Source organism: Triticum aestivum, chromosome 7D (genome assembly GCF_018294505.1).
Source record: "Triticum aestivum cultivar Chinese Spring chromosome 7D, IWGSC CS RefSeq v2.1, whole genome shotgun sequence".
Taxonomy (NCBI): domain Eukaryota; kingdom Viridiplantae; phylum Streptophyta; class Magnoliopsida; order Poales; family Poaceae; genus Triticum; species Triticum aestivum.
In genome coordinates this window covers 493,161,441-493,187,677 of record NC_057814.1, presented here as the reverse complement: position 1 = coordinate 493,187,677, position 26,237 = coordinate 493,161,441, and the positions used below count along the sequence as shown (strand labels likewise).

The 26,237-nt window shown below is 46.9% G+C and overlaps 2 protein-coding genes across 3 annotated transcripts; one reads left to right on the top strand and one right to left on the bottom strand.

The window, feature by feature from the left end:
• The first annotated feature begins 351 nt into the window (after window positions 1-351).
• LOC123166460 (MLO-like protein 13) lies at window positions 352-7,741 on the top strand. 2 transcript variants are annotated; one of them, XM_044584263.1, is made up of 14 exons: window positions 352-772; window positions 1,920-1,977; window positions 2,358-2,515; window positions 2,784-2,900; window positions 2,975-3,029; window positions 4,319-4,434; window positions 5,277-5,351; window positions 5,470-5,558; window positions 5,635-5,684; window positions 5,996-6,036; window positions 6,201-6,413; window positions 6,502-6,569; window positions 6,707-6,767; window positions 6,851-7,741. In XM_044584263.1, the coding sequence occupies exons 1-14, from the start codon at window positions 662-664 to the stop codon at window positions 7,142-7,144; spliced, it is 1,506 nt and encodes a 501-aa protein (XP_044440198.1). In that variant the 5' UTR covers window positions 352-661; the 3' UTR covers window positions 7,145-7,741. The 2 variants fall into 2 exon arrangements, with proteins under 2 accessions (XP_044440198.1, XP_044440197.1); XM_044584262.1 differs by having other exon boundaries at window positions 353-772; window positions 4,301-4,434; window positions 6,851-7,740.
• Window positions 7,742-22,978: 15,237 nt separating this feature from the next.
• On the bottom strand, window positions 22,979-25,207 carry LOC123165731 (protein MONOCULM 1). Its single transcript, XM_044583447.1, has one exon. The coding sequence runs from the start codon at window positions 24,776-24,778 to the stop codon at window positions 23,501-23,503; it is 1,278 nt and encodes a 425-aa protein (XP_044439382.1). The 5' UTR covers window positions 24,779-25,207; the 3' UTR covers window positions 22,979-23,500.
• Window positions 25,208-26,237: the final 1,030 nt, after the last annotated feature.

Below are 26,237 nucleotides of genomic sequence, written 5' to 3'. Positions count from 1 at the left end.
CGCTGTGCGCGACTGCTCAAATTCGTCATCACGGGTCGTCTTCCGTCCAAGTCGGGCGGTGCTACTCATCGTCGTATTCATCACCGTCAGCAGCAGATCGTCGCCAACATCGTCATCAACACTGTCGCACCCATAATAGCTAACGATCAGTACGTCCAACATCCTCTGTTCATGTCTGTTTCTACAGCTATTGTTATGTGTTTGCTGCTGTTATGCATGTCTTGCTGTTCTTCTAGTTTGCTAGATTATTGCATGCTAGTATCTCTTCTAGTCATGAATTATTTACTGAAATTAATCATGAACTTGCCCTAATATTCCAAACAGAATGGACCGTCCGTCGGCCGGTAGCTTGGCGCCTCGGGACACGAGAAGGCCGGCGGCCGAAGCAAAGCATCTCCCGTCCGTCCCCTTCCCCACGCGCGCACAGCGTGCTAGCCAGGAGCAAGCACGGCACTAGCCACTAGCTAGAGCGCACGAGCGCGGGGATGGAATCCAGCCGGTGGCCGCGGTCGGCAAGGCAGCGCGGCGACAGGCCGATTCCTTCCTTGCCGCTCGCCTTGCCCCCACACCCCTTTAACCGCACGCCACCTTACCCGAACCCAGCCATGGTTGCCAAGCCGCCGCAGCCGCAGCAGCAGCAGAAGAAGATCGAGGCGGAGGCATGGACGACGCGTCCCTCGAGCACACGCCCACCTGGGTCGTGGCCGCCGTCTGCCTCGTCATCGTCTCCGTCTCCCTCGCCGCCGAGCGCTTCCTCCACTACCTCGGCAAGGCACGCCTCCCCCCTCCGACACCCCCTATTCATTTTCCCCCCTTATCAGCTCAGTTTATTTTATTTTATTTTACATTCCGCGGACAAATCAGTACTACTCTATATGCTCTCTTGCGCTCGTTGGTTGCTTGTTTCGACCGTGGAAGCAGGGAAAATGTACTACAGTACCATACCTGCCAATTCCGGGTGAACTGTAGGGGGTTTGGGTGAAGGATTGTAAGAAGTTTTGGTCTCCGTGGCAAAACGAAATTGCTGGGGTTAGGGCCCCTATTCCTTTCTGGCATTCGATTTGCGAGGTCGGGTGAATTTTTTGGCGCAATTTACTCTCCCCTAATCCTCTCTATGCTGCAACTTTTGACACGAGTATATGCCTATTAGCAAATGTACTCTGTGATTAGCTTCACAGATTCATCTTTTGTGCTAAATTGAGACGATAGTCCCCACAATTCTACAAAAAACACTCCTTTGCTAGCATCATCATGCAAGTGCAGTTCCCCGCCAGGTAGTTTGCTGGTGTAATACTTTGATGGTCGTCAAGAACAGTTTCATTGTCAGCTATTCCTTAGTGTTGACCGGCTTTTCCAAAAAAAAGATATTCCTTAGTGTTGACTGGCTCAAATTTGCTCCACCAACTTGCTTCCTGGTTGTCTTCCTGTCAGTTATATCTTCTGGGATGGTGCTGAAATCATGTTACTTGATTGCTCAGTCTATTTTGTATTTAGGACTTCTAAGGGTGCTACTCCCTTCATTTTCGTATACAAGACCACTTCGTTTTTCATGTCAAACTTTGACTTATAATTTTGGTCAACAAAATATGGGTTATATGTCATAAAAAATATATCATCGGAAACTTCTTTGAAATGTGACATACTTTTTGTGGCATATAACTCACTTTTTGTTGGTAAAATTAATGGTCATAGTTGCGATAAAAATATGAAGTGGCTTTGTATACATAAATGGAAGGAGTACCATCTTATATTATTTGATTGAAACCATAACAGTGATAAACTTTCGTCTTGCACATTCCAAAAAGCATGCAAATCCATTGTCAAGGTCTCGACACAAGATCTAATACTGAACAACAATGCTAAGAAGAGATGCCAAGGATTTCTACATCCTACTTATGCTTTCTTCTGCAACCGTGCAGGCATTAAAACATAAGCAGCAGAAAACATTGTATTCAGCTCTACAGAGACTAAAAGAAGGTAAGATTCAGGAATATTGTTGTGTGAACTTATCAATTGGCATCATAGCATGCCTTATTAATCGGACCATTCAGCTTCGTTTGTTATTAATAACTCTAAGCTAAATACATGCTATATCCATTATAAAACTTAAGTAGTTTATTGTAGTATGTTTTTTCCTGCAAAGATGTACATGGTTGAAGAGCTTTGACTTCAGAAAATGGTACATAGGAAACACGACAAGAGATTTTTTTAACATGGTCCCTCTTACCTCCTCTTTTCACATGGGAGGTAAGAGTATGTAATAAATCACAGATATTTTGCTCACTTACTATATGATATTGATTTCTTCTTCTTCTTGTTCTTCTGTGTCTTATCCGGTTCAATGGCTACATATGCAGAGTTAATGCTTCTTGGATTTATTTCCTTCATCCTGAGTCTCTCACAGAGTTTTATTGTTCACATCTGCATTCCCGAAACCGCTACACATTTCATGCTTCCATGCAAGAGAGAGAATCACAAAGTTGTTGAAGAAGGTGCCATAGTTTGCAAGAAAAAGGTTAGGAAATACCATATTCGCAAAAATGTTGAGGCATCATTTTCCTGGAACTGAAACTTGATTGTATCTTCGAACTGGATGTCTTATTGTTGGGCACTTATTTTACGAGATACAGATCCTTCTATATTGGGTAGAAACGCCTTGTGTTATTTATCTGTCACATGAAGCAATGTAAAGTGGCATTCCTTAAAAAGGATGCAGTAGAAGTGTATTATGCAGAAATGCATTCTAGAATGATCATTATAAAGATAGGATTGCTCTGTTTCAGGGTGATGTCCCCTTTCTATCACTGGAGGCATTGCATCAGCTGCACATATTCATATTTGTACTTGGCTTGGTCCATGTGGTTTTCTGCGCTACAACAATATTTCTTGGTGGAGCGCAGGTACGTCTTCAAATATAAAGTTAGGCATGACCATGTTTGTGGATGACAAACTTACTCCCGCCAAAATTTTCTAGATAAGAAGATGGAAGCATTGGGAGACTGGAATTCACCGAGATATACAAAAGAAACGTGCGTTATTGCCCTATCTTTTTTGTTTCTTTGATTGATTTTAGTAAGTACTTAATGCGGGCTTCCTAGGTGACATTATATAATGTAGTTATATATGGGACATATAATCAAATATGAAGAAATATGACATAGTAAAGAGAGAGTCGGTCATGATTCGTGACTTTTATCCATATTCACTGTTAATTTAAAAGTGCAATTATATTCCTTAGACCCGTGTTGCTTCAGCACCAACCCCAGCCTCAGCATCCTCATGCTTCTACGCAGTTCTGCAAGCTGTTCGTATTGGTTCTTTCCTGTGCTCTTTCTGAGCTTCAAGAAATGTTAAAATTAGATAAGCATTGGAAGGCTGGTATTTGCTACATTATTTGCATCCAACCAAACACTTTTTCAAGCTGTCTTGAATTATTGTTCGGCAGATTCAGTTGTCTTTGTAGTAGAAAATTTTGAATTTTTGTGTGCAGCTACAGTCAGAAGTTGTCCTGTCCAGATAGATAATTTCACTGCCCTACACAAATGAGCTTCAATTTTTTCAACAGTTCAAATAAAGACTTGCATGGATAAAAGAGTACACAATAGCTACTATATAACTTACAATTAGACACCATGTGTTTTTATTCCTCGTAAACACTTCAAGAAAACCTCTTGCTCATGCAAGAGTTGATTGTCCAATGTCGATACTTATTTTAAAACCTTGTTTTCACAAGATTAAAAAAAATGCAGAAAATATTTGTCAACACTTGCCCTCTCTGCCGGTCAGAGCAATACCAAATTTAGAGGCAAATTCCATAACTTATAATGTTGAATAGGAAGCCCATCAAAATTATTTAGGTCCTTAAACATTCATAACATAGTAGGGCCATATGCCCATATACCTATACATAGTTTATCCCTGAAAAAAAATCTAACATATTGGGGTTGCCCAGGCGTTCTGTGCACCCTATGGCTCTACTAGATATGCCCCATGTGTCCACATCTTGGCCATTGGCCAAATTCTGCACCAATTATGCAATTTTTTGTCTGTTCTGTTGGTTTCACACCACGAAATGAGCAACAACTGACATGGCAGAATAAGTGATACTTGGCAGTTGGATGGAAACCGAGTCTCCTAATTTGCGCTGGCTCCTAATGGTGCCGATGCATTATAATCTTATTTTTTCTGTTCTATTGGCCCCTTTTCCCTTCATTTATGCTGTAAAGGGACTGTTTGCGTTTTACTTAATAGATGTTAAAGATTTCTCGCTCAATGTTCTGTTTTCTTTCTGGAGAAACAGTTGAAGTACTGCAAACAGATATTGTAGGAAATGCTACACCATTGCATGTTTTGCTACGCCGTAATCACCAGCGTGAATTGGTCAGTGAGCGAACAGAGGGATTTTGGAAGCAGCTGGCTGTTGTGAGCTGGATTGTAAGTCGTCTGCCCATCCTGTTATATTGCTCCATTGATTTATCTAGAATGGTCAATCTGCATCCTTGATTGCGTGCATGCATTTGTCCAAATTATTGTCTATATGTAACATAACCACTTTGGCAGACATATTTATCAAATTGCATGCAGTAGCCTCAACTAAATTGCATGCGTCCACTGCTTCTCATTAGCATAACATGCAAAAGTAAATTTAACCAAGGTTTTTAAGGCGGTAAGGCTTCATAAGGCGATCTACCCCCACCTTACTGCCTAAGCAACACATAAGCGCTAAGGCGGACAAAATGCTAGGGAACTGCCAGGGCGCCCTACTGCCTAAGCGGCCTAAGCGGCGCCTTAGGCGTTGCTTATGGATGCCTTAAAAACATGGAATTAGACAGAACTGTCAACTTTTATTAACACTCTGGATGAAAATTTTGGAAATCACAATGTCATATTTACATATCATGGTGCTTAGTAGATTATCGTTATTGTCTACCAATGCATGCTCTGGCATTTATTAGTTTGGGGAAAATGAATCAGCAGCTGGGTTTATGGCCTGAACACACACTGTCCTCAAAATATGGCAAGCATGTGCACAGAACTGCAGTAAGACACTTATCATTCAGGGCTTCAAGGTGCTCCTGCTGTATGAAGTTTTCAGTGGATCAATCAATATCCAGAAAACATCCATTTATCATTTACCATAATGAATTGCTCCCAATCGCGCAGTATGTATACAGTTATTGCGATAATATTTATTTGAACTGTCTTTGTTTCGTGTGTCATTATGTCTGTTAGTCTATCTACAACTTGACCATAAAGGTTTGATTCACTCAATGCAGATTGCGTTCTCGAAGCAATTTCATGATTCTGTGGGTAAATCAGATTATGAAGCGCTTAGATCAGCATTCGTCTTAGTAAGATATATTATTTAGTTTAACTCTTGCATATTTTTCTCGTGCATTTCTCTGTACTGCTATTGAAGGCTTGAAGCTAATAGGGTATTTTTTTCTCCCTTTCTTCCATTTAATTCAGATACACTACCCAAGCCACCCAAACTTTGATTTCCACAAGTACATGACCCGTGCCCTTGAGCATGACTTTAAGAGGGTTGTTGGTATCAGGTTGGTATATTTGTAGAGAAGTTCTAACTTTGACTTGAATATATACGTGTCTTTAATATTAGTAACTTTCATGCAGCTGGTACCTGTGGCTTTTTGTCATCCTTTTCCTTTTGCTGAATATAAATGGTAAGTCTGACCGAACTACTCAACACATGTTTTTTTAGGTCGTTAGATATGCAGTATAGTAATATCCCCGGCAATTTTACTTATTTTCTCCACTATATGTTGTCATTTAAACTCTAACCAGTCGAATCTGATGAATAACTTGAACTAAACACTTGGCTGTTGAATAAATTTCAAGCATGCTTTACATCAGTTATCTTAAGGTTTCATACATCGGTATCAGCCCTTTTGTTGATCACTTGATCAGGATACGCATTTAATAGGTTTCTGTTGTGCATGTTCCTTATAATTTTTTTATTTACCACCAAATGCAGGATGGCACACATACTTCTGGTTAGCTTTCTTGCCTCTATTTGTAAGTATTCCTCTGCTACAATACATCTGTTGATTCAAGTGTCCTATTTTGTACGGTGTACTTCTCAATTCTGATCATCTGTTATGCTTTTTTTAGCAAAAGTAAACTCAAAATAGCCCTTTTATATTAGTGAGGACAATTCTTAACAGTGGAGTAAATTGCAGCTCCTGCTTGTTGTTGGCGCAAAGCTGCAGCACATTATTACCCGATTAGCTCAAGAGGCAGCGGCATCGTTAGCAGATAAAACAAACCAAGTCCCGAATATAAAGCCATCCAAGGAGCATTTCTGGTTTGGGAAACCTTCAATTGTCCTTCATTTGATCCATTTCATCCTATTCCAGAACGCCTTCGAGATTGGTTTTTTCTTCTGGGTCTTGGTATTATCCTTTCCCACGCTCTCACCTAAAGCAAGTCCCGAATATAATTAGGCTCTGAAGCTAACTAACAAAGTCATGACCTCCACAGGTAACATATGGGTTCGATTCATGCATCATGGAGAAGAAGGCTTACGCCATCTCCAGACTTGTTATTGGGTCAGTAAAATTCAGGATTGCCATTTGTTCTCACGGATATTTCATGGCCTTCTCATATACTCCCTCCGTAAAGAAATATAAGAGCGTTTAGATTACTTGTTAGTACTTCAGAAATGATTTATGTGTTCTTTTTGCAGTCTGATCATCCAGGTGGTGTGCAGCTACATCACCCTGCCATTATACGCCATCGTCACCCACGTAAACTCCGTGAAATATTCACTCCCCCCTGCTTCCACAGTTTAAAAAGTCGGATACATGATACGCTGATTCTGTTGGGCCAGATGAGCGGAGACATCAAGCTGCAAGCGCTGGGCTCGGGCCTCCACGAGTCCGTGGCGAACTGGGCCACGGGTGCCCGGAAGAGGGGCCGCTCGGAGACGAGCCTCCGGAACTCGCTCACCTTGAAGAAGACCGGCGCCACGGATCCCGTCGCCGGCCGCGGCGACAGCGTCGAGATCCCGGTGGCGCGGGCGCCCAACGAGCACTTCGGCAGCTCACGCAACATGCTGGGGCCGGCGGTAGTTCCCGACCTGGACGAGATCGTGTCCGTCGTGGACAACGACAGCCGGAGGTGAACGTGCAGAGGCGACAGGCTACACGCCGCGCCGGCATGCCGTGCCGGTGCCAGCCGGGGACATTGCTGGTGTCCGCCGGGGCTCTGTGCATCTGGGCCGGGAGGGAGGACGTACCGCCTGGTTGCGCAGGCGGGCGCGCTCGTCTCGTGCACGCTGACGGACGCTACGCGCTGTAATGTCACGGCTTCCCTGTAAACGGTACGACCGGACAGGACGCGTCTCCGGCCGGCTGTCGCGACATGTCATGTGAGACGCATGCTACAAAGGTCGTTGGCCTCCCTCGTCGTTTCTGCGTGATCCCTCCGTCGCTAGCGCTCGATGCTGCTCATGAGCGAGTGAATGATTTACAGGCAAAACCATTTTTCCTTTGTCCTGATCGGACACCCACGTCGTCCGTGCGGCACAGCAGCCCAACACTTCGGCCTTTCCCACGAATGACTGACCACGGGGCTACGCCATTCTTGTACTTCCTCCGTTCCTATTCCTAAATTTTTTTTTTAGAGATTCAAATAGACTACTACGTAGGATTCATTTAGACATATTTTAGAGTGTAAATTCACTCATTTTACTTTGTATGTACTCATTTGTTGAAATCTCTAGAAAAACAAATAGTTAGGAATGGAGGGAGTATCCGCAGAGCAAGCAGCAGCGAGCGAGGCCAGCATCTCGAAAGATCGATCGATGGACGTACGGCGTGTTCTCTGGATCCGTCCGTCCATCGACCGTGTTTGGACAGGGCCGAGCCGAGGTGCCTTCACGTTGCCGGCCGGCGTTGTGGGACCGACAACCTACGCCGCCGACCGCTGTGACGGACATAGGGGCACTGTACCGGCGAGGCGACGACGTGGGACAATTCGAAACTACTACTCCGTAGAGCCGTCGCCCAAGTCCGCATGCATGGGCCGCGAGCCTCGGTACGCGCGCGACGCACAATCCGGCCCGCCCGTGGTTTCAACGAAATAAGTGAGCATTATTATTTATTGAGCAATGCTACACGCACGGGCGTTATGCTTACGGGGTTTACGGGGCTGCTTAGTTTGGCTAATTTAATTGGAGGAAATCAGCATGCGGGGCCCACACCCCCTGAAAATCAGGGGGATGAAAGATTAGTTATGGAAGGGGTCTGTAAAAGCTCCGTAAAGCTCCGTGAGTATAGAATTTTCGTTATTTATTTACGCACGCACATTGCAAATTCTCTTGCCAATTATTGCCGACTCGACGTCGCGCCGGCGTTGGCGTGCGCGCGCAGACAAGGCATCTCGTCTCGTCTCGAGCACGCACGTCGGCTGCGCCTGCGCCTGCCGGCCTGCGCATGCATCGATCATGTCAGGGACAAGCATTGATGCATATGCGTTTTCGCAAAAGGAAATAAAAATAAAAATAAGAAAGGACATGCATATGCGTACGTACGTGCAGAGCCAGCCAATGGAGTGAGGCTTCATGCATGGTTCGTGGCTACTGCCTAGCTAGCCACCTGGTTAATGATGCCGTGCCGTGGATAGACGTGCGTGTTGCAAGAATATTCTACACGCCTTTTTCGCCTACTCTCTCTCTCTCTCTCTCTCTTTCTCTGAAAATGATTTGGACAAGATTGTGTCGTGATATATACGGAGTAGATGGAAGGGGACTGTACCGTGGTAAGCGCGTGCCATGCATGGGTCGTGTACCGTGGTGGTACGTCAGAGACGCACGCACATGTTCGCAACGCATATCCTTTTCCCTGGTATCTGTAAAGCCTGCCTGCATGCATCTTTTTACTCGATTCTATAGCTCGCGTACATCCTAGCTACTACACGTACACGCGACCTTTCTCATCACAGGCATAGCAAAGTACGCGTCCGAGGCCGCAAAAAGCCTAGCTATAACACAAGGGTGTCCCCGAGATCCATAGGTGGCATATATTGTCATCGAGATTTGTTCACTGCGTGCCGTCCGTCCGGTAGTGCAAGAGAAAGACGAGTGAATCTACACTCTAAAATGAATGAAATTTACTATGGACTACATACAGAGCAAAATGAGTGAATCTACACTCTAAAATGCATCTACATATATTCGTATGTGGTTTATAGTGAAATCTCTCTAATGACTTATATTTAGAAACGGAGGGAGTACTTCACTTTGGGCTCTATATACTCCGATCTGCGTGTGTGAGGCTGTGAGCAGCATATATTTTTTTCTGTCGTTTTTCCATCCATGACACGAGAGGCCACCGGCCGGCCTGGCATGGTAGTGGCTGTATATATACCTGCAGGGGCTATACGTGATCTTTTGTGCGAGGGAATGATGCAAAGCTAGCACTCATGGGAGTGCAACGGATAACCTGACTGTCAAGGAGAGATGGGGTCGATGCTGCATGGTGTGGCATGGCGTGAGCAGGCCGGAAGATGGGCTCCTCCTTTGCGTGGGTATCTTTCTTCCTGCCTGTCCTTCGGATCCCGAATCGATCGGTGGGCCTAGCTCTGCCTGTGGGCCCCCGACATCTCAAGCTCCATCGGGTTGCACGCAATCGTCTGAATGAGTACCGTGGCTTACCTTGTCTCGAAAAAAATATAGTAACGGGCCACATTCATATTCACCGTTGCAACATGCAACTAAAGATGATTATATGCACAGTTTTGATGATCCTAAGTTGCTTGAGGTTTCTTATGTCTAAGTTCATATATGAAAAGTGCAACTTGGTGAAGAAGTGCAAATTGCACTTTTTACTAAATCAAAGTTTTATTTCAGAAGCGACTTGCAAATAAGAAATTTCAGTCGGCAGCCACTCAAGAATAACAATAGGAACCCCGCAAAAGAAAGAAGGAAAGAATAACAATATGAATAGTCATGGTCATCATACCTGTATGATTCAACTGACCATGTTGACGGTCAAATTGCCACCAACTTCACGGTCGTGCGGCGAATCGCGAAAGACAGTTTTTTTGGGGGGGGGGGGGGGGGGGGTCAGAAACGATATTTACTTAGGTTCAGCCCTTCAAGGTGGGTAACAACCACAACCATACGTCGTACTATGTACATTATTTAAGCAGAAATTACAAGATAACAAGAAGTTTATGTTAGCGTGCTAATGTATGCAAAGGAGAAGTGGCGGAGCTAGCAGGGCTGATGACTATTTTTTTCTTTAATCTCCGCCATTGTAAAGGAGTGAAACTAGAGAAATATCATGACGTAGAACTTGCCAAAGGACAACATTTTAGTTGCACTATGATTTGACGTGTCACTATTTACTATGGGGAATTTCCCTCGCGAGTTTTTGAAATAATTACCGGCATAGCCTCCGTCCACCTCCTAGCTTGATGTACCTCCATCTCTAGCTAGCTGCATAGATTCCATGTCTAGAAACCATTGCACATCCCTTCATGTAAGTCGCTGCCGACACTGTCCTTCTCCCTCTCCTCTTTTTTTTGCGAGGGTTCTCTCCCTCCTCTAGCGCCATTATATTTCACAAATTAGACATGTTTAAACCCTGAGCTAGCCATGTGCGCATGGAAACCTCAATTTTTTTTTAGAAAAGGATAAAGCTCAATTTGGCAAGGGGAACCAGGGAAGTTGCGAGTTATGAAACTGGAGAAAAAAAAACCATGAGATCTCCACTACAAAATGCTACTCCCTTTGTCCGGAAATACATGTCGGAGAAATGAATGCATCTAGACATATTTTAGTTCTAAATGTCTAGATACATTTATTTCTTCGACAAGTATTTCTGGACGGAGTGAGTACGTAGCACCACAATCATAGTATTTGTTACGGAACTCATTCATATGATCCTAGAGCACTTTAACCATCACAAATATGCCCGTGACACGGGTGACTCCAATGTCGATTGTGTGTGTTTGTTGTTACAATCATAGGGTAGGAATGGTACTTTGGTAGCTTCTTGCAGCAGAGGGGAGGCCAGTGGCAGCAGCGGATAACATGGTGAGCATACAGGGGTAAAAGGCTGCAACGGGATAGCTGGAGGATCTGCCAAGTCAGGGCTGTTTGCAGACGCCGAACGTGCAAGTGATTCTCCTTGTTTGCGTTACCCATTTCCTATTTCTGAAGCACAGACAGTACTTCGTTTTGCAGCAGTATTTCATTGTTCATCCGTGTTACATTTCTTGGCTTAGTAGTGCTTCTTATCGGGTTTCATGTAGTATCTCATGTAGAGTTAAATGACATCGATCGCTTCCTTTTGGTTCAGCACATATGCCCATCAGTCCATCGATCGAATACCTAATTAAGCTAAGATGCAACTTCCCAAGTGCAGCACAAAGATGGTTCCTATACTCACTGTCAAGAGAATATGTATCTTAACAGATTGAACATCTCAAAGGCCGACCTACCGCTCAACAATTTATCCAGCATTTGAAGAACAAAATGGCTGTTGTGCCCCATTAGCCGCCTCCATGAGCGAGAATCGGCGGCTTCATGGAGCACGAAATTTTCAAAAATGCAAAATCAACCTTTTAAGTTTCAAAAATCTGAAAATAAATAAACAAGCACTTACAAAATGTAAACTAGATGCGTGTGGAATTTCATCACGAAATACGTTTTGATGTGAGCTGCAAGAAAAATCATGTACTTTGAGTGAATATTTTTTCATTTTTGTGTAGCTCACATAAAAAGGTATTTCGCCATGAAACTTTGTAGACAAGTACTCCAACCGTTCACTATTATAAGATGCTCTACCTTTTTTCTAAATCGGATGTATATAAATGCATTTTAGTGAGTTTATTCACTCATTTTAGTCCGCACGTGGTTCATATTGAAATATCAAAAACATCTTATTATAGTGAAGGAGTGAGAAGTATACACCCATATGTTTGTGTGTATTTTTCCTAGATTTTTCTTGAACCTAAAAAGTTGGTTTTTATTTAAATCAAGGGCTACATGGAGCTCGAGCTCCAACAGCAATTTCTGTTATCTAGTACTCCTTCTCTAACTAAAATATAAGACGTTGAACTTCGAAAATGTCTTAGAGCATCTACACCCGGACTTGACAAATCCGATCCCTCAAACGCCCGCACCTCAAGTAGCTACTCTGCATCTAAGTCTCTCATATTTCAACCCCTAGATCCATATAAAGCATGCAAAAGAAATCCTACGTACTACCCTAGCTAAGCTTCATCGTCGGAGATGTCCACGACGACGGTGCCGGGCGCGTAGGAGGCCTATGGCTCATCCTCCTCGTGCTCGACCTCATCCATGTAGGTGAGCACGAGATGCTCGCCTGTAATGAGGGAGTAATTTATTACTATTACCTTCGTTTAGAAAACTTATCTTAGATTTTTCTAGATACGGATGTATGTAACACTAAGACGTGTCTAGATACGGTGTATATAGATAAATTTAAGACAAGTAAGTCGGGACGAAGGGAATACTATTTTAGGACTATTTGTTGGAATGCTGATAATATTTAGACTAACTTATATACTATTTGTAGTGCTTTTTTCTCCCATAATTTTAAGTGAGTGTATTACTCCCTCCGTTCCTAAATATAAGCATTTTTAGAGATTTCACTAAATACGAAGCAAAATAAGTGAATCTACAGTTTAAAATGCATCTATATACATAAGGTCTGTTGACGCATGCCCATTGCTAGCGCCCCTCCAGCATATGAGATCTCATGGGGCATGCCTGACCACCAGAGCAGTGAACTGTAGCAACATTCAATAAATCCATTCATGGTACACAGCATGCATTTGTGTGCACGGCATAGTGTGTAACAGAAACACAGTAACACATCACAAACGGAGATGCCCCCAATCAGCCATAGCTCCTCTAAGATTCAGTCATCAAAGATCCACAAACCATACGCATGCTATATATCCTCCTATCATGGCCAATGAATTCTGTGACGGAGCACATCGATCTTGGCCACCCAGGCAAGTCACTTCATTCCTTTCCTTGCACTCATTCATTAACTTGGGCTGAAAGAGAGGCCTGCTATGTCTGGTATAGTTTAGTTTTTTTTTGCAGGAAATATAGTTTAGCTTTTCGAGACTGTAAAACAAGCATCATATCAGTACGTACCTTCAGTGCAACTTAACAATTTGTTTTGAGAGAGGAACTTCATTCTAAATTTCTTTTCTTTCTTTCCGGAAAGAAGAGGGATGGCTCTATTTTATTAGTGGAAGTGGTGCATTTCTTTACGAGGAAAAGAGGCACGTACAACTCTCATTAAAGGTTTAAAAAATCTTACAAGAAACAAAGGCACACAGCCCAACCAGCTTGGACAAAGAACATAACCGCGAGTGACAAGAAGATGAGGGGGAGGCATTGTTGAACCAGGTCACAATACCAAGACCTTGCAAATTGTCGAAAACACCCACAAGCAAGCACATTCAGTGAGTGTCATCGGCATAACCGCAAGCTATGCCACACGGCCTTGATTGAGAGCTCCGCCACAGGGACAACCCAAACAATTTGCAGGGTGGAATGTACATCTTGCATCATCAAAGAGCAAAGATCAATCGAGATTGCCATGAGAATACAAAGCTCATCACAACACAATGGATGCCATGGGAGGGGGCACCGGGTGATGGCCAAGGGGGTGGATAATGGCAACACTACCCCATTTGCTGTCGCTAGCTGAGCACGATGACCCGCGTCAAGCCGGCCCACTTTCTTTTCCTCATAATTACTCCAAATTTCTGACACAGAAAGAATGTACGTATGAGAGTGTAGATATATATGTCACACGTTTTGGAATATATCCGAATCAGTAAGAAAGAACATCCATTTTTTTTCCAAGGACAAGCATTTGCTCACGAGTACATGTTTACTCTGTAAGAAACTAAAAAACGAGTAAATGTGAAGTTGATAGCATTGCAATTGATATCGGTGCAACTAAGGGACAAGGATAAATATGCATTGAGAAAACAAATACGCAGTTGACAAGTAAGCAGTTGATAGAGAAACAGTTGAGAAGGAAAAGGATGTAGTTATTTATGATGGTAACATTTTGACAATGATGCAGTTAACGGCCATACAATCAGTAAAGATACAATTGATAGTGGTGCATTTGACAATGATGCAGTTGACAACATGCTTCAACTGCATCTCGCATGTTTCAACTGCACTGTTTACTTAGATAAGAAATTGGTAAATGTTTACTCCAAAGTCATGCCCGAAGATAAAACATGGCCCATTGTGAATTAGCCATGTACTACCTTCTTTAATATATGTAAGGGATTGTCAAGTGATTTCTCCAATTTTTGCGATTGCAATATTTGTGTTTCTCCTTCTCTTGTTGTGACAAATTGGCTCTGGAGGAATAGTCGGATGGAACGTTTCCAGTGAGCCAGGCTCGAGCAAGCGCAAAAAGGCTCCAGAGAGTGCAGGGGGTGGCTCTGACAGTGCGGGCTGGTAGGTAGATTTGCACGTGGTATGTACTCCTCACCTTCTTTAATGTCCTTCATCTAATCCCTTCTAATCTACACAACACTGTTCAAATTCGAGATAAGCTCTACAGGAAAAAATGCACCTCGACATTGTAATCTCATTCGCACGATTGGTTCCTACTTTCGTTGATTCTTAATCTTCAATTTTGTGTTCATGTTTGGAGCTTTTTTAGACAAATTTCTTCAAATTCGTTATACGCGGTTGACCATTTGATTTTTTTTAGACCACTAGCTTCACCTCATTTCCCACACAACTCTCATGTTGTATGTTTTTTTATTTCTACACTCATAGACGAATATATCTATATTCCATTTCCAAGTTTGGACTTATATTAGACAGATTTTGTTAAATTCATCGCACACAATCGACCATTTGAAATTTCATTTTTTTTTAGAAAAGGAGGATGACCCCTGACCTCTGAATCTGGGCGATGCATACGGTCACTTTATTAATTATTCTCACAAGACCTTACAAAGTAATACCACAGTAAGACTAAAGCCGCCGTCTAAGCAACAAACTGTCGCTACACCTATCAGTAGATGAAGGGGCGCAGATAGCAGCCTGGGCCTAATACCAAACAGACATCGCAGCCAAAACCTAACATCTAAGACCTGAGGACCCATCCAGGGCGCCTGCCGGGCATGGGTCTCGCCGGTCCGGCGTGCTTTCAGAGGCCGCCGCCGCCAACTACCACCGCTCCATCTTCAGAACTGCACTGATGCATCAACCGCTCGGTCTAGCTATCGTCGACGCCACCATGGCGCCCAACGGCACCTCCTCCCTGCGCGCAAACAGCTGTGCACGTCGCGGTCGCCACTGATACACCTCAGCACCATGCTGCCAAGTACCACCAGCCGACACAGCTTGAAGTCTTTGGAAGATCTGTCGTGCGTAGCACCTGTCGACCAGGCATGACAAAGCGTAGCACCTGTCGGTCAGGCATGACTTAACATCTCCACCGAAGCTCCGTGCAAGACGAAGCCGCTCCACCTCCTGCCTCTGACTTCCAGCGCTGCTCCACAAACGATGCTCCCAAGAGAGAAACGACACCGCAGTGCCGCCATCGTCCGATCTGGAACACCAGATCCTAGGGTTTCCCCCAGAGCAGCACGAGTGGGTCGACAGTAGTTACACGACGATGCCTCCATCAAGGTAACGGCGTAGAACGCCGTCATATCGCCTGCCAACGGCTCGGTTTTCACCGGCAACCATGTCTCCCCAACTCGCAGCCGGGACTAAATGATGGATCTCGAGATCCGATCACCAAGCCTCTGGCCGGCCATCTCTGACAACGAAGATGACCACCATAATTGGCCAGCGAGACGACGCGAGATGAAGTAGGGCGCTGCCAGCGTGCGTCCTGGCCAGCACCACCGGCGCTCGGCCCGTCCCGGACCACGCCTCATGGCCGAGGGCAACGGCAATCGCTGCCACGACGAGGACGCAGACCGGAAGCCCAGATCTGACCCACCCGCGCGCCGCCACATGGCCACCACCAAGCGCCGTTCAGGCGCAGCCCCGCCGCCGTGAGGGACGCCGCCCCACGGGCAGCAGACGCCAGCCACCGGCGGAACACCGCCGCGCGCCACCGGCTGCCGCGAGATCTGCGCGAGAATGACAAGGACGCCCCGCCGCCACCTTCCCTGGGGACCACGCAGGCTTCGCCGGTGTCCCCTCCGGCGGCGGCGAAGCGGGGGAGGAGCGGGGAGGGGCGGTGCTGTGCGGAGGGGAAGGAGAGAGCAGTCGCTGCACCGCCGCTGCCGAAGTGGCGGCCGGAGGCAGCCGCGCGCGAAACCTAGATCGCCTCCTGTTTCGCGAGAGCTCACGTACGTACCGGTTCGTTGCCCCTCTGACAGCGATCGTTACCCCGCATAAAACCATTTGAAATTTCATTTGACCACTAGCTTTAACTTGTTGTTCCAAACAACTCTCATATTGTAAGGTTTTTTATTTCAACGCTCATTGATGAAGTTGTTACAAGTGTGGTGGTGTGGGATAAGTTCATCATGTCGACCAGAGGTGAGAGTAATCATCAATGCGCATGTAACCAAACAACTCAACGTTCCATATGAAGAGCACAAACATGTAACAAAACACGGTGCTTTGTGGGTAAGCAAACGGCATACAAAAATGGCCCAGATCTTGTATTAGGCCACGCAGTCTATACCAGGCCAGGCTTTGAGAAAACGCAAAAGGTCGCACGGGAAGCAAACATCCCCTTTGTCTTTGGTGTTGGTAGAGAGAAATCATGGGCTTTCACGGATGAGATAGATCGATGCAGAAAGCCCCTGCGTGTACGTCCGTATGTTGGATTCCGTTGGTCTGCCGGCCTGTGCGTGAAGCTTTCTCCGGTGGCATCCTTTTGGACGACGTTGGTTCTTGGGACTTGGGGGCTTGGGGCTGCACACATTCTACTTCTTTCGACGAGAATCAAGCATCGCCTTCAATGTCTAAATTGGTTATGCATATCTCTCAATCAAATACCAGCTACCAGGTTTGCCTCTTGTGTGTCCCATCAAGATGGACATTAGTTCTTGTGTGTCCCATTGCTTACATGCGTGGGGTGGCTTCTGATCTTCAGGCCCCATGACCTCAATTTCAGTAGATATTGTGTGAGGTGGGCGTACTCGTGTTTCAGTGTTGTACTAGTGTTTCTACAACAAAACATTCTACTTTTCCGCTGAGGAACTCTCATTCTCTCAAACAGAGAGGCCAACGAATTCGGTAGCACATTTGCTAGAACGTAGCCAATGACAGTGCTAGAGCCGAGGAGGGAGAACTTGTTACTGTATTAGGGATTGAGTGGTGGGGAGTGTACCACCATGAAGTGTCCCCTATCGTCTCCTATCGAATAATGTGTTTTTGGATAACAAACAGATAACTCGCATTCTCACAGCACCAGAGTGGCATCAAGCCATCAACATATGACAAAACTGGTGAGTAGTTAGAAAGCCCATCATTTAGGTCTTAGGAAGCTCACAAAGCTAGTTGACAAAAACCTCCAGATCACACATACAGATTGATTGCGCGCGTTGACGAGAAGCCGATCAAATGCTCATGCACCATGGATCTCTCCAAAAAGTTCAGTTAAGGATTCCCCTAGCTACGACCACAAAAGATCAAAGGCCTAGTGCGTACGTACGCGTGCGCTCGACCGATGGTTTCTAACAAACTTCGCTGCAGCCCGCGACACTTGACCCCGCTTGCTGTTTGCTAACAATAAGCACGTTGGAAACAAGGTTTTCAAAAAGGCTAAATGCAATGGGTTTTCTTTTTCGACCACTCCTTTTCACATATTTGCTGTGCGTTTTTTGCCCAGTTTATAAGCAAGAGCTAGGTAGCCATTGAGCTAGTTTGGACTTTGGGATCGATGTGATCTTACACGGTCCCTTGCCCTTAGGCCTTAGCCTTAGGCTAACTATGATAGCCCTACCATGCATAGCATAAAGCTGCATACTAGGAATAAGAGATGGAGATGCCATATGGCCGTGCAAGCCAAATGCATGGTGCATATATATCTGATCATTAGAAGGGTAGATATATACTCTCTCTGTTTCAAAATAAGTGTCTCAAGCTTAGTACAACTTTGTATTAAAGTTAGTACAAAGTTGAGACACTTATTTTGGGATGGAGGGAGTAGTAGATATGTATCTTTTTTTGTATGAGATAAAATCGTGTCACATGCATGCACACTGGTTGGAAAAAATATATAGTTGAGCTTAACTGTATAAGGAGAATCGAGACCTATTTACGGAGGTGTGTACACGATTGGAGGCTACAGCGAGGGATATTTTTACCCAACATGGGTGGCAGCATGATCTTAGGATTGGCCCCCCTCCACTTTAGGCATTATACGGACTCTACATGTTTCTTTGTATTTCGCTTTTTTTTTTTCATTTGAGTGAGAGGATCTTGTTTGGCTGTGTGCATCTGAGTTATGCAGAGGCTGAGTGAAATACTTTTATAAGTAATAAAGCGCCCCTTTTAGAAAACCTATATAAGGAAAAAACAAACCACTGCACATTAATTGTTTAATTAGGTTTTATCCAAATGACAATCACCCCTCTTTCTAGGTGAGAAGGAGGGCGCCGCGATATCTAACTCCTTCCACTGGCTTGGTTTCCCTCCCCTTCAGCGTGGGAAGTGGGGGAACCCCGGGTTTTGCCTATCCATCATGTAATTAGGGTTATGGTTTTTGGTGTTGTGACGGCATCATTTAGATGGCGGCGGTCGTGTTGCGTTCAATAATGGTGCCCCGGCTTCAACCCATATCGACGAGATGGTTGTTGTTGTCGAGGAGCCAATGGGTCATTATCATCATGGGGCATGTGCTCCAATGTTGTGTGGTCTTGGTTTGATCATCGGCTTGTTGGTCTCGCTATTGACACACTTGTATTTTATGTAGATTATTCTCACCCGCGGGAGCACGTGGGCAGGTTTCCGGTTTCCGCTGGTGAGGCTAGCCCAACCGTCAGGGCAGATCGAGGCACAACCCTGGCAGCTTCTTCCCCTATATCGTGTAACTTGCGGCGGGTGGCTACTGTAACAACAACAAGAAGAAGTGTTCCTCTAAAGGTCTCAATGGGCAATATTTGTTCATGATGTTCTCTTGTTCATTCTTTCCTCTGGCGATGGCACGACAACCAAGCAAGCGACACCGCATTTAGTTCAAGATGATTTTCTTGGGGATCAGATGTATTTCTAAGTTTTCACAGGGCTTTCTGTAAAAATGGAGACACATGTCCTAATTTAGATGTTTCCTTTGTACTCACCTTCAACAATTAATATAATCCAAAATATATATATTTCTTGCCAGGAGCTTGGTTTTCCCCACAGGTTGGAGAATGTTGTGTGCTATTAGATCTACGTCTACAGGTTACATTTTAACCATAAAGCCAGACAGGAGAAATAGAGCAGATGCCAACTACAGAATGGATAGGCATATTACGAACTAGAGTACCACTATAACCATAAAAATATATACCGAAAATATGCAATTTTGTGAAAACAATGCGCAACCGCGATTGACTGTACACACATGGGAATTAAGTTTTGAAAAGTAAGGTACACACATGCAACAAAGAAGAATGACACTCCTGCAAATACATTGCTCTAGTCAGCTGAACCGATTAGAATGGTTGCTCCCGTTTTCATATAGGACTAGAAAATTAGGGTGATGCAGAATATTTAAAAATTGATTTTTTAGGGAATTTGAGGAAAGTGATGATATTTTTTGTTTTGAGAAACGTGATGTATTTTTTAGGTCAAGAAACGTGATGATGTGATAAGAGAAAGTCTAAATGCATTTTTCTGTGTACAGTACATGTACGGCCCATTGGCCCATCCATTTGTAACTGGATGTGTGGATCGAGATATATTTAGCTATCGGCCCCGCCGTCTATTGCTTGTATTCCCCATAAAATAATGCAATAAAGGGTAGACGGTGATTCTTATAAGAAAAATAATTACTTGTACGTACGTTGTTCATCCCATAAATCAGAGTGTTATATATTCATATAATCCGTAATTGTCGCAAAAACAGCCCCGTCCCCTCCCGCCCCTCCCCCGTGCGGCGGCGCCGCCCCGCACCGGGGAGCCCCTGCCCTCCTCCTACAGCCTCGCCCCTCCTCTGCTCTCCTCCGCCGCCGTCGCCCGGGGCGTCACAGGGCAAAGCCCTTGTGGCGTGGCGGCGACGGCGGTTTCTCCTCGGATCTCGATCTGGTTGGGAGGCGGCGCTCCTCTCTGGCCAGATCGACGGCGGTGGCGCAGATCGACGGCGACATGGAAGTGGTGCGGCGGCGGCGGGGGAGGATGGCACCAGCAACGGCGGATCTGGCCTTGACTCATGTCGGGCTAATTCGTTATGCTACCGATCTCAATCGCCGTCGGCGGGGCACTGCTCCCGGACTTGATCTGCAACACGAGGATGTCTGGGGCGCCGGCCCTAGGCTTGGTGGTGGTGGCCTTCTTCTTCGTCGGAGTTGGTCGGCCGGCTGGCTGTGCTCGCATGGTCATGCAGTGACCAGCGGCTTGGCCGGTCGGCGGCGACGGAACTTGGCCGGTGGCAGCGGAAAGTTCTGTCTCGATCCCAGGGCGGCGGCCCTGGAGGGTGGAGGCCGGTGAAGCTCAGGCTTCCCGCGGCGGCATGTCGTGGTGTAGTCCCTGTCCAAGGCGGATCTGTGACGGCGATCTGCTATGGATTGGTTCGGATCAGAGACGGCAACGAGCGCGCGGGATCCTTCTCGGCGGCTCTCGCAGGTTGGCGAGGCGGGGTGGGAGCCCTCCTCCTAGGCTCCAGTGGTGGCACACTCAGGCAGTGGCCGATCCGCCAGGGGTCCCACGGTGGCACTGTTGTTGCAGTTGGTCGCCGGATCTAGGCGGCTGGATCTGGGGCTTTGAAGGCGGTCGAGACGGTGCACAGGTTGTTGGGTGGATTTCTTGGGACGGATCCAGGTGAAAACCTGATCTTCGGTCGATGGCCGGAGACGGTGATGAGGATGCCCTTATCATCGTTTCCTTCATGAAGGCATCATCGAGGTGAAGCTCCCAACTCCACTCAATATCTCTGGGGGAAACCCTAGATCAGCTGATCGGATGTTGGCGGCAATCATGTGTCGTAACCCCCTTGGGGGCGGCATTCTTGGAGGTGCACTCGGCTTCGCGGGACCAGCGGACGGCTTCTTTGGTGGAGCGGTGCTTCATCCATACATTGATGGCGACGGATCTGGACGGCGTGGCGCAGTGCAGATTCGGAGTTCGATGTGGGAGGATGGACTCGCTCAGGAGGACGACGCTCTCTGGCGTCGTGGTGGCGCCGATGGCTGAGAGACCTGGCACGGTAGATGCAACAGTATAGCTCTGAAGATGGACTCATGGCAGGTGGCTGCGGCGGCCCCATACCCGGCAGGCGTCCTGGTTGAGGAGTGCGCCGGACTGGTAGGTGCCCCATACCAGGCAGGCGTCCTGGTTGGGACCTCAGGTCTTAGATGTTTAGGCTTGGCTGCGATGTCTGTTTGGTATTAGGCCCAGACTATCAGCGCCCCTTCATCAACTGGATAGGTGTAGCGACAGTTGTTGCTTAGACGGTGGCTTCAGTCTTACTATTGTATGACTTTGTTAGGTCTTGTGAGAATAATTAATAAAGTGACCGCATGCATCGCCCAGATGCAGAGGCCGGGGGTCATCCTCCTTTTTTTAAAAAAGATGTATTTTAGTTTTTAGATGAGCGACAATTAATATGAATCGAACGAATAGTAAAAAGCAATGAAATATGATGCTCCACAAAGCTAGGGCTTACAATGATATAAAAAAGAATGTGCTGGGCATACAAACAATCAAAGTCCGGTTCTTTTGTGGGCACAAACTAGATTTTGTTCTACCGGAGGCATGCTAAAAGAGATCCGGTATAGGGTCTACAAAGAGCTGGCCATTTTTGAAAAAGTCCTGCTCAAGAGGAAAAAGGATGCAATATAAAATGAAACAGTTAATAATATAAAGAACTAGTATAGTAAGTCTACTTATTCAAAAATGAGAGACAGGCAGCTATCCAAGGAATCATGTAGGGCATGGCATGGGTCTCTTTGAGGAACCAATTAAGAAGGCATGCAGCCATGCATGCAAAGATCCCAAGGCAATGGAGAGAGAGGAACATGGGTCCTTCCAAAAGGGAATGATCTTTTCTGTGTGTGTGTGAGAGAGAGAGAGAGAGGCGCAACCACCACAGAGGGAGAGGGGCAAGGAGAGAGATTAAGGGGAGCAAGTTGGCCACCAAAAGTGGTGGCCTGGTTTTGAGAAATCCCATGATTTTGTTTGAGGGGACAGGGGGCAGGGATTAGGGTGGCATTGATGCATGGGATCATGCCATGCCTTCCCAAAGACAGCTTACCAGCATATATGGAGCACGAGACACAGAAAACAAGAACACAAGCCCCCTTCTCCCTGGGCAGGAGAGGAGACACAACATCTTATTTTTGCTACGGCATATTAGAAAAAACACTAGGTTTGTTAGCATCTTATAAAAAAAAACTGCCTACATATATAATTTGCTAGACTGTTGCAAGTTGCAACACACCACAGGAGTGATCATTACTACCACATAAACAACCTAACAAAAATAACGGACACTAGTTTATGGTTAGTGCTGGGCAAAGCACGCATGATTAGTTATAAATACAAACAACGGCATCAAGCACCAACATTCAAGTCAAATGTAAGATTATATATAGAATGAGGCCGTGCAAGTGAGCTATAGAGCTACAAGATCCTCCTCCTGATCTCCACGCCCAAGAAATTAACTATACAAATGAATAAAGTTTTCCTTTTGATAGAATAAAATAATTGGTGGTCGCAAAAAAGTTCATGGTGGATCCATTTTGCAAGATCACACATCTCACTTAAATAACATGGTAATGTGTTGTGAACAGAAGCAATAGCAACAAATCCGCAAAATTCAAATTAACAAATATATACTGGTGCATTAGGTCCAACAATCATATAGACAAAATCTCCCTAAACTTTACTCCAACGCGAACTAAGAGAGAAACGAACAACCTAGAAAGAGGAAAATAGATGAAATTGGTACTTTTACGTTGTAGCACTCACAAGGTTTGGCACCTCTTAAATCCAATGTGATCCCCATGCATTGCTAAGCTTTCAGGTCTTAAATCAACAGTAATTAACCAACCAACCAGGCAGCCAATGAATAATTAACATCATGCTGATAGCTAGCTAGGGTTAGGGTTTCTTCCTCCTGGCACACTCAATCCAACTAGCTCCTCCTCCAACCAAAATCACCATGAAATCTTACTAATTAAGCAGACAATATTATTGCACCAGTGCAGATCATGTTCATATATATAAGCTCTATATAGAAGGCAGTGAGCAAGCAAACCCTAGGTCACCGTCGTCGACTGTTCGTAGTCGCCGGTATGCATGCATGCACAGAGTAGAAGGCGCGCGCGCCAATGGCACCTACTGCCACGCCGACACGGACAGCAGCGGCCGCGTCTGCCACCCGAGGAAGCACGCGCCGCGGGACTCCTGCACCAGGTATCCCTCCGACGGGTAGTGCAGCCGCAGCAGTAGCCGCGCCTGGGAAACGGCGAACGCGCTGAGCGGCCGCGCGGCGAACCCAGTGCCGCGTGCGGCGGTAGCCCACCGCTCGAGCCCGCGCCACCACCTCCCGCCTGTCCCGCCCACCGCGGCCTCGATCTCCCTGCCGAGGACCTCCTGCTCCACCGCCAGCCTCTCCCGGCTCCCCGGCGGCACCGTCGCCTCAAGCGCCTCGAACACCGCCGAATAGTGATCCATGGCCACACCAACACGGCGCGGGAGCTCGTCGATGGGGTCGATCTCTCCTCCGCTCGCCTCCCTCTCGGCGACGGTCACCACGGCGGGGGCCATGGCCTTCACCCACTTGAGGAACGCTGCGAGCTCGTCCTGCCCGCCGAGCTTGTGCAAGAACAGCACGCAGTTCACGGCCAGCGTCTCGTCGGGATGTAGCTCCAGGCTCGTGACAGCGGTGCTCGGGGTGGTGCTCGTGCCGGCGACGTGGTGCGTGCTGGCGGCGCAGGAGAGGAGGAGCGGGGTGAAGTGGAAAGGGAGGTGGATCGAGCGGGCGAAAGCGCGTAGCCGGTTGCCTGTACGAAGGAGTGTGTCGCGGTCGGCGCCAGCGCCGGTGATGCGGACCTCGGGCGGGCCCAGCGCCGGGTCGGCTCGTTCGGCGATCGCCTGGAGGAGTGGCGGCCACTGCACGCCGTGCGCCGCGTCGAGGTCGAGGATGTGGACGCGGCGCGAACCCTCCACGGCCTCGAGGATGGCCTGGTTGGCCGTCAGGTGGGCGAACCGCAGGAACGGCGCGATCTGGTTGAACGCCAGGTACGCCCCGGACGGTGCCGGCGCTGTCCCAGCTGGCGGCCGCGGGGAGAACGGCAGCCCGGCCTTGGAGTCCACGCGGAGCACGAGCGCGCGCGCGAAGTGGTACGCGAGGCGGTCGGTGGCGTCGCCGCGCGGGGACGCCGCGGAGAGGAGGATCTCGGCAGCGCGGCGCGCGGCGGCGAGGTCCCCGCGCTGCAGCAGGTCGGCGCAGGCCAGCACGAGGTCCCGCGTGGACGGTGCCGCCGCGAGCGCACGCCCGCCGCCGCCCAGCAAGGCAGCGTCGCCCCCGCCCTCGCCGCTGCTGTTCCTGAGGTCGGCGTTGCTGTTGTTGTCGGTGTCGGAGGACGAGGAAGAGTGGAGTGAGCTGATCATGTCTTCTTCTTCGCTCGCGGCGCCCTGGGACTAGGATCGTCGTGAGCGGCCGGAGGTGGAGGAGAAGACGGAGACGGAGACGGAGCATGAGGGCGCGCATCTCTGGGGGGGTTTAATAGGGACGATGAGGGCGCACGTCCAGCAGCATCTGGGCTCGCAGCTTCCTTGACAGGACATCATCTGCCAAAAATACACAAGTATGCTGCTGCTGCTAGCTAGCTTGTGTGAGTGAGTGAGAGGGGAGAACCCAGCAGCACCATCACCAGCAACCAGCTACGCTACTACTACTACAAATAATGTCAGCCATAGCCTACTAGATGCACTGTGCAAACTCACAGATGAGAGAGGGAGGGAGAGTAGGTATTTTGCTCGGCACCAGTAGTACTGCTTTCTCTCTCCTCACAATCCCTCTCTCTCTCTCTAACTATGTAGAGGGGGAAGGAAGGGGAAAGGTGGTGGCGAGGGTGGCGTTGTCTTTTATTCCCTGGACTGTGGCGAGGATGATTTGGGTGGGCTAAAGCGCGAGGGGAATCTGAAACATTCCAAGGAATGGTGGGCTCATGGACGAGGTTCATACGCCAGAGATTAGCTTCTACGACTAGTTGCTGCATCTAGAAATACTTATTAATCAGTGGCAGCTTTAGATCGGCTAGATAGATGAATGGACACCTGCGTGTAGTAGGGAGCTATTGCTAGCTTAGGGCGAATTGGATTTTGTGGTAGCTTAGTGGTGATCATTGGATATATGTATGTTGTCTCAAATGTTTTTGAGGTGATTCTCTTTCTATATACAGTCTATCATATCTTACCACAGAATCTGTTAAGTCTCGCTAAGCTTTTGACGGTTTAAAAGTTATCTAACAAATATGAAATAAATAGTGGAGAATCACTCTAATGTCTAAGATGATATAATGGAGCGATTATGAAAATATGCATTTATGAGTCTTCGGCAAAAGAAAAACTTTTCAGCTCACCGCGGCATAAATATAGATTGAACTATTTGTCTTTTTATCCATGACACATACAGTCATATTTTTTGAATCGCTCTATTGGATCATATTATATTACAGGTGTGTGGTTCCGGTATTTTTTCAAGGATTTTTGGGAATTTTAATACCGCCTAAAACCTTAACTAGCTCTGTGGTAAGCTATGATAGAAAATTTTGATGCACGTGCTTGGTTGAGGTCGGGGGAACATACACACATTAGCCTTAATTTTCACTAGAGGCTAACGCGTGCTTGGCCGCCCCGTTGCTCGTGGGGGTGACGAGGACACATACTAGGGATAGGGTCACATGCCTGGCCTACAGACCCTACCCAAGGACACCATGCACTGCGTATTGGGCCCCTGGGTCAAGTAACCGATCGTAAGTATTGCCACCTGAGGACCACTCGGAAGATAGCAACCACTCGGAGTCTAGCAGTCCACTCGACCGGTTCATCTCACTCGGAGTACCTG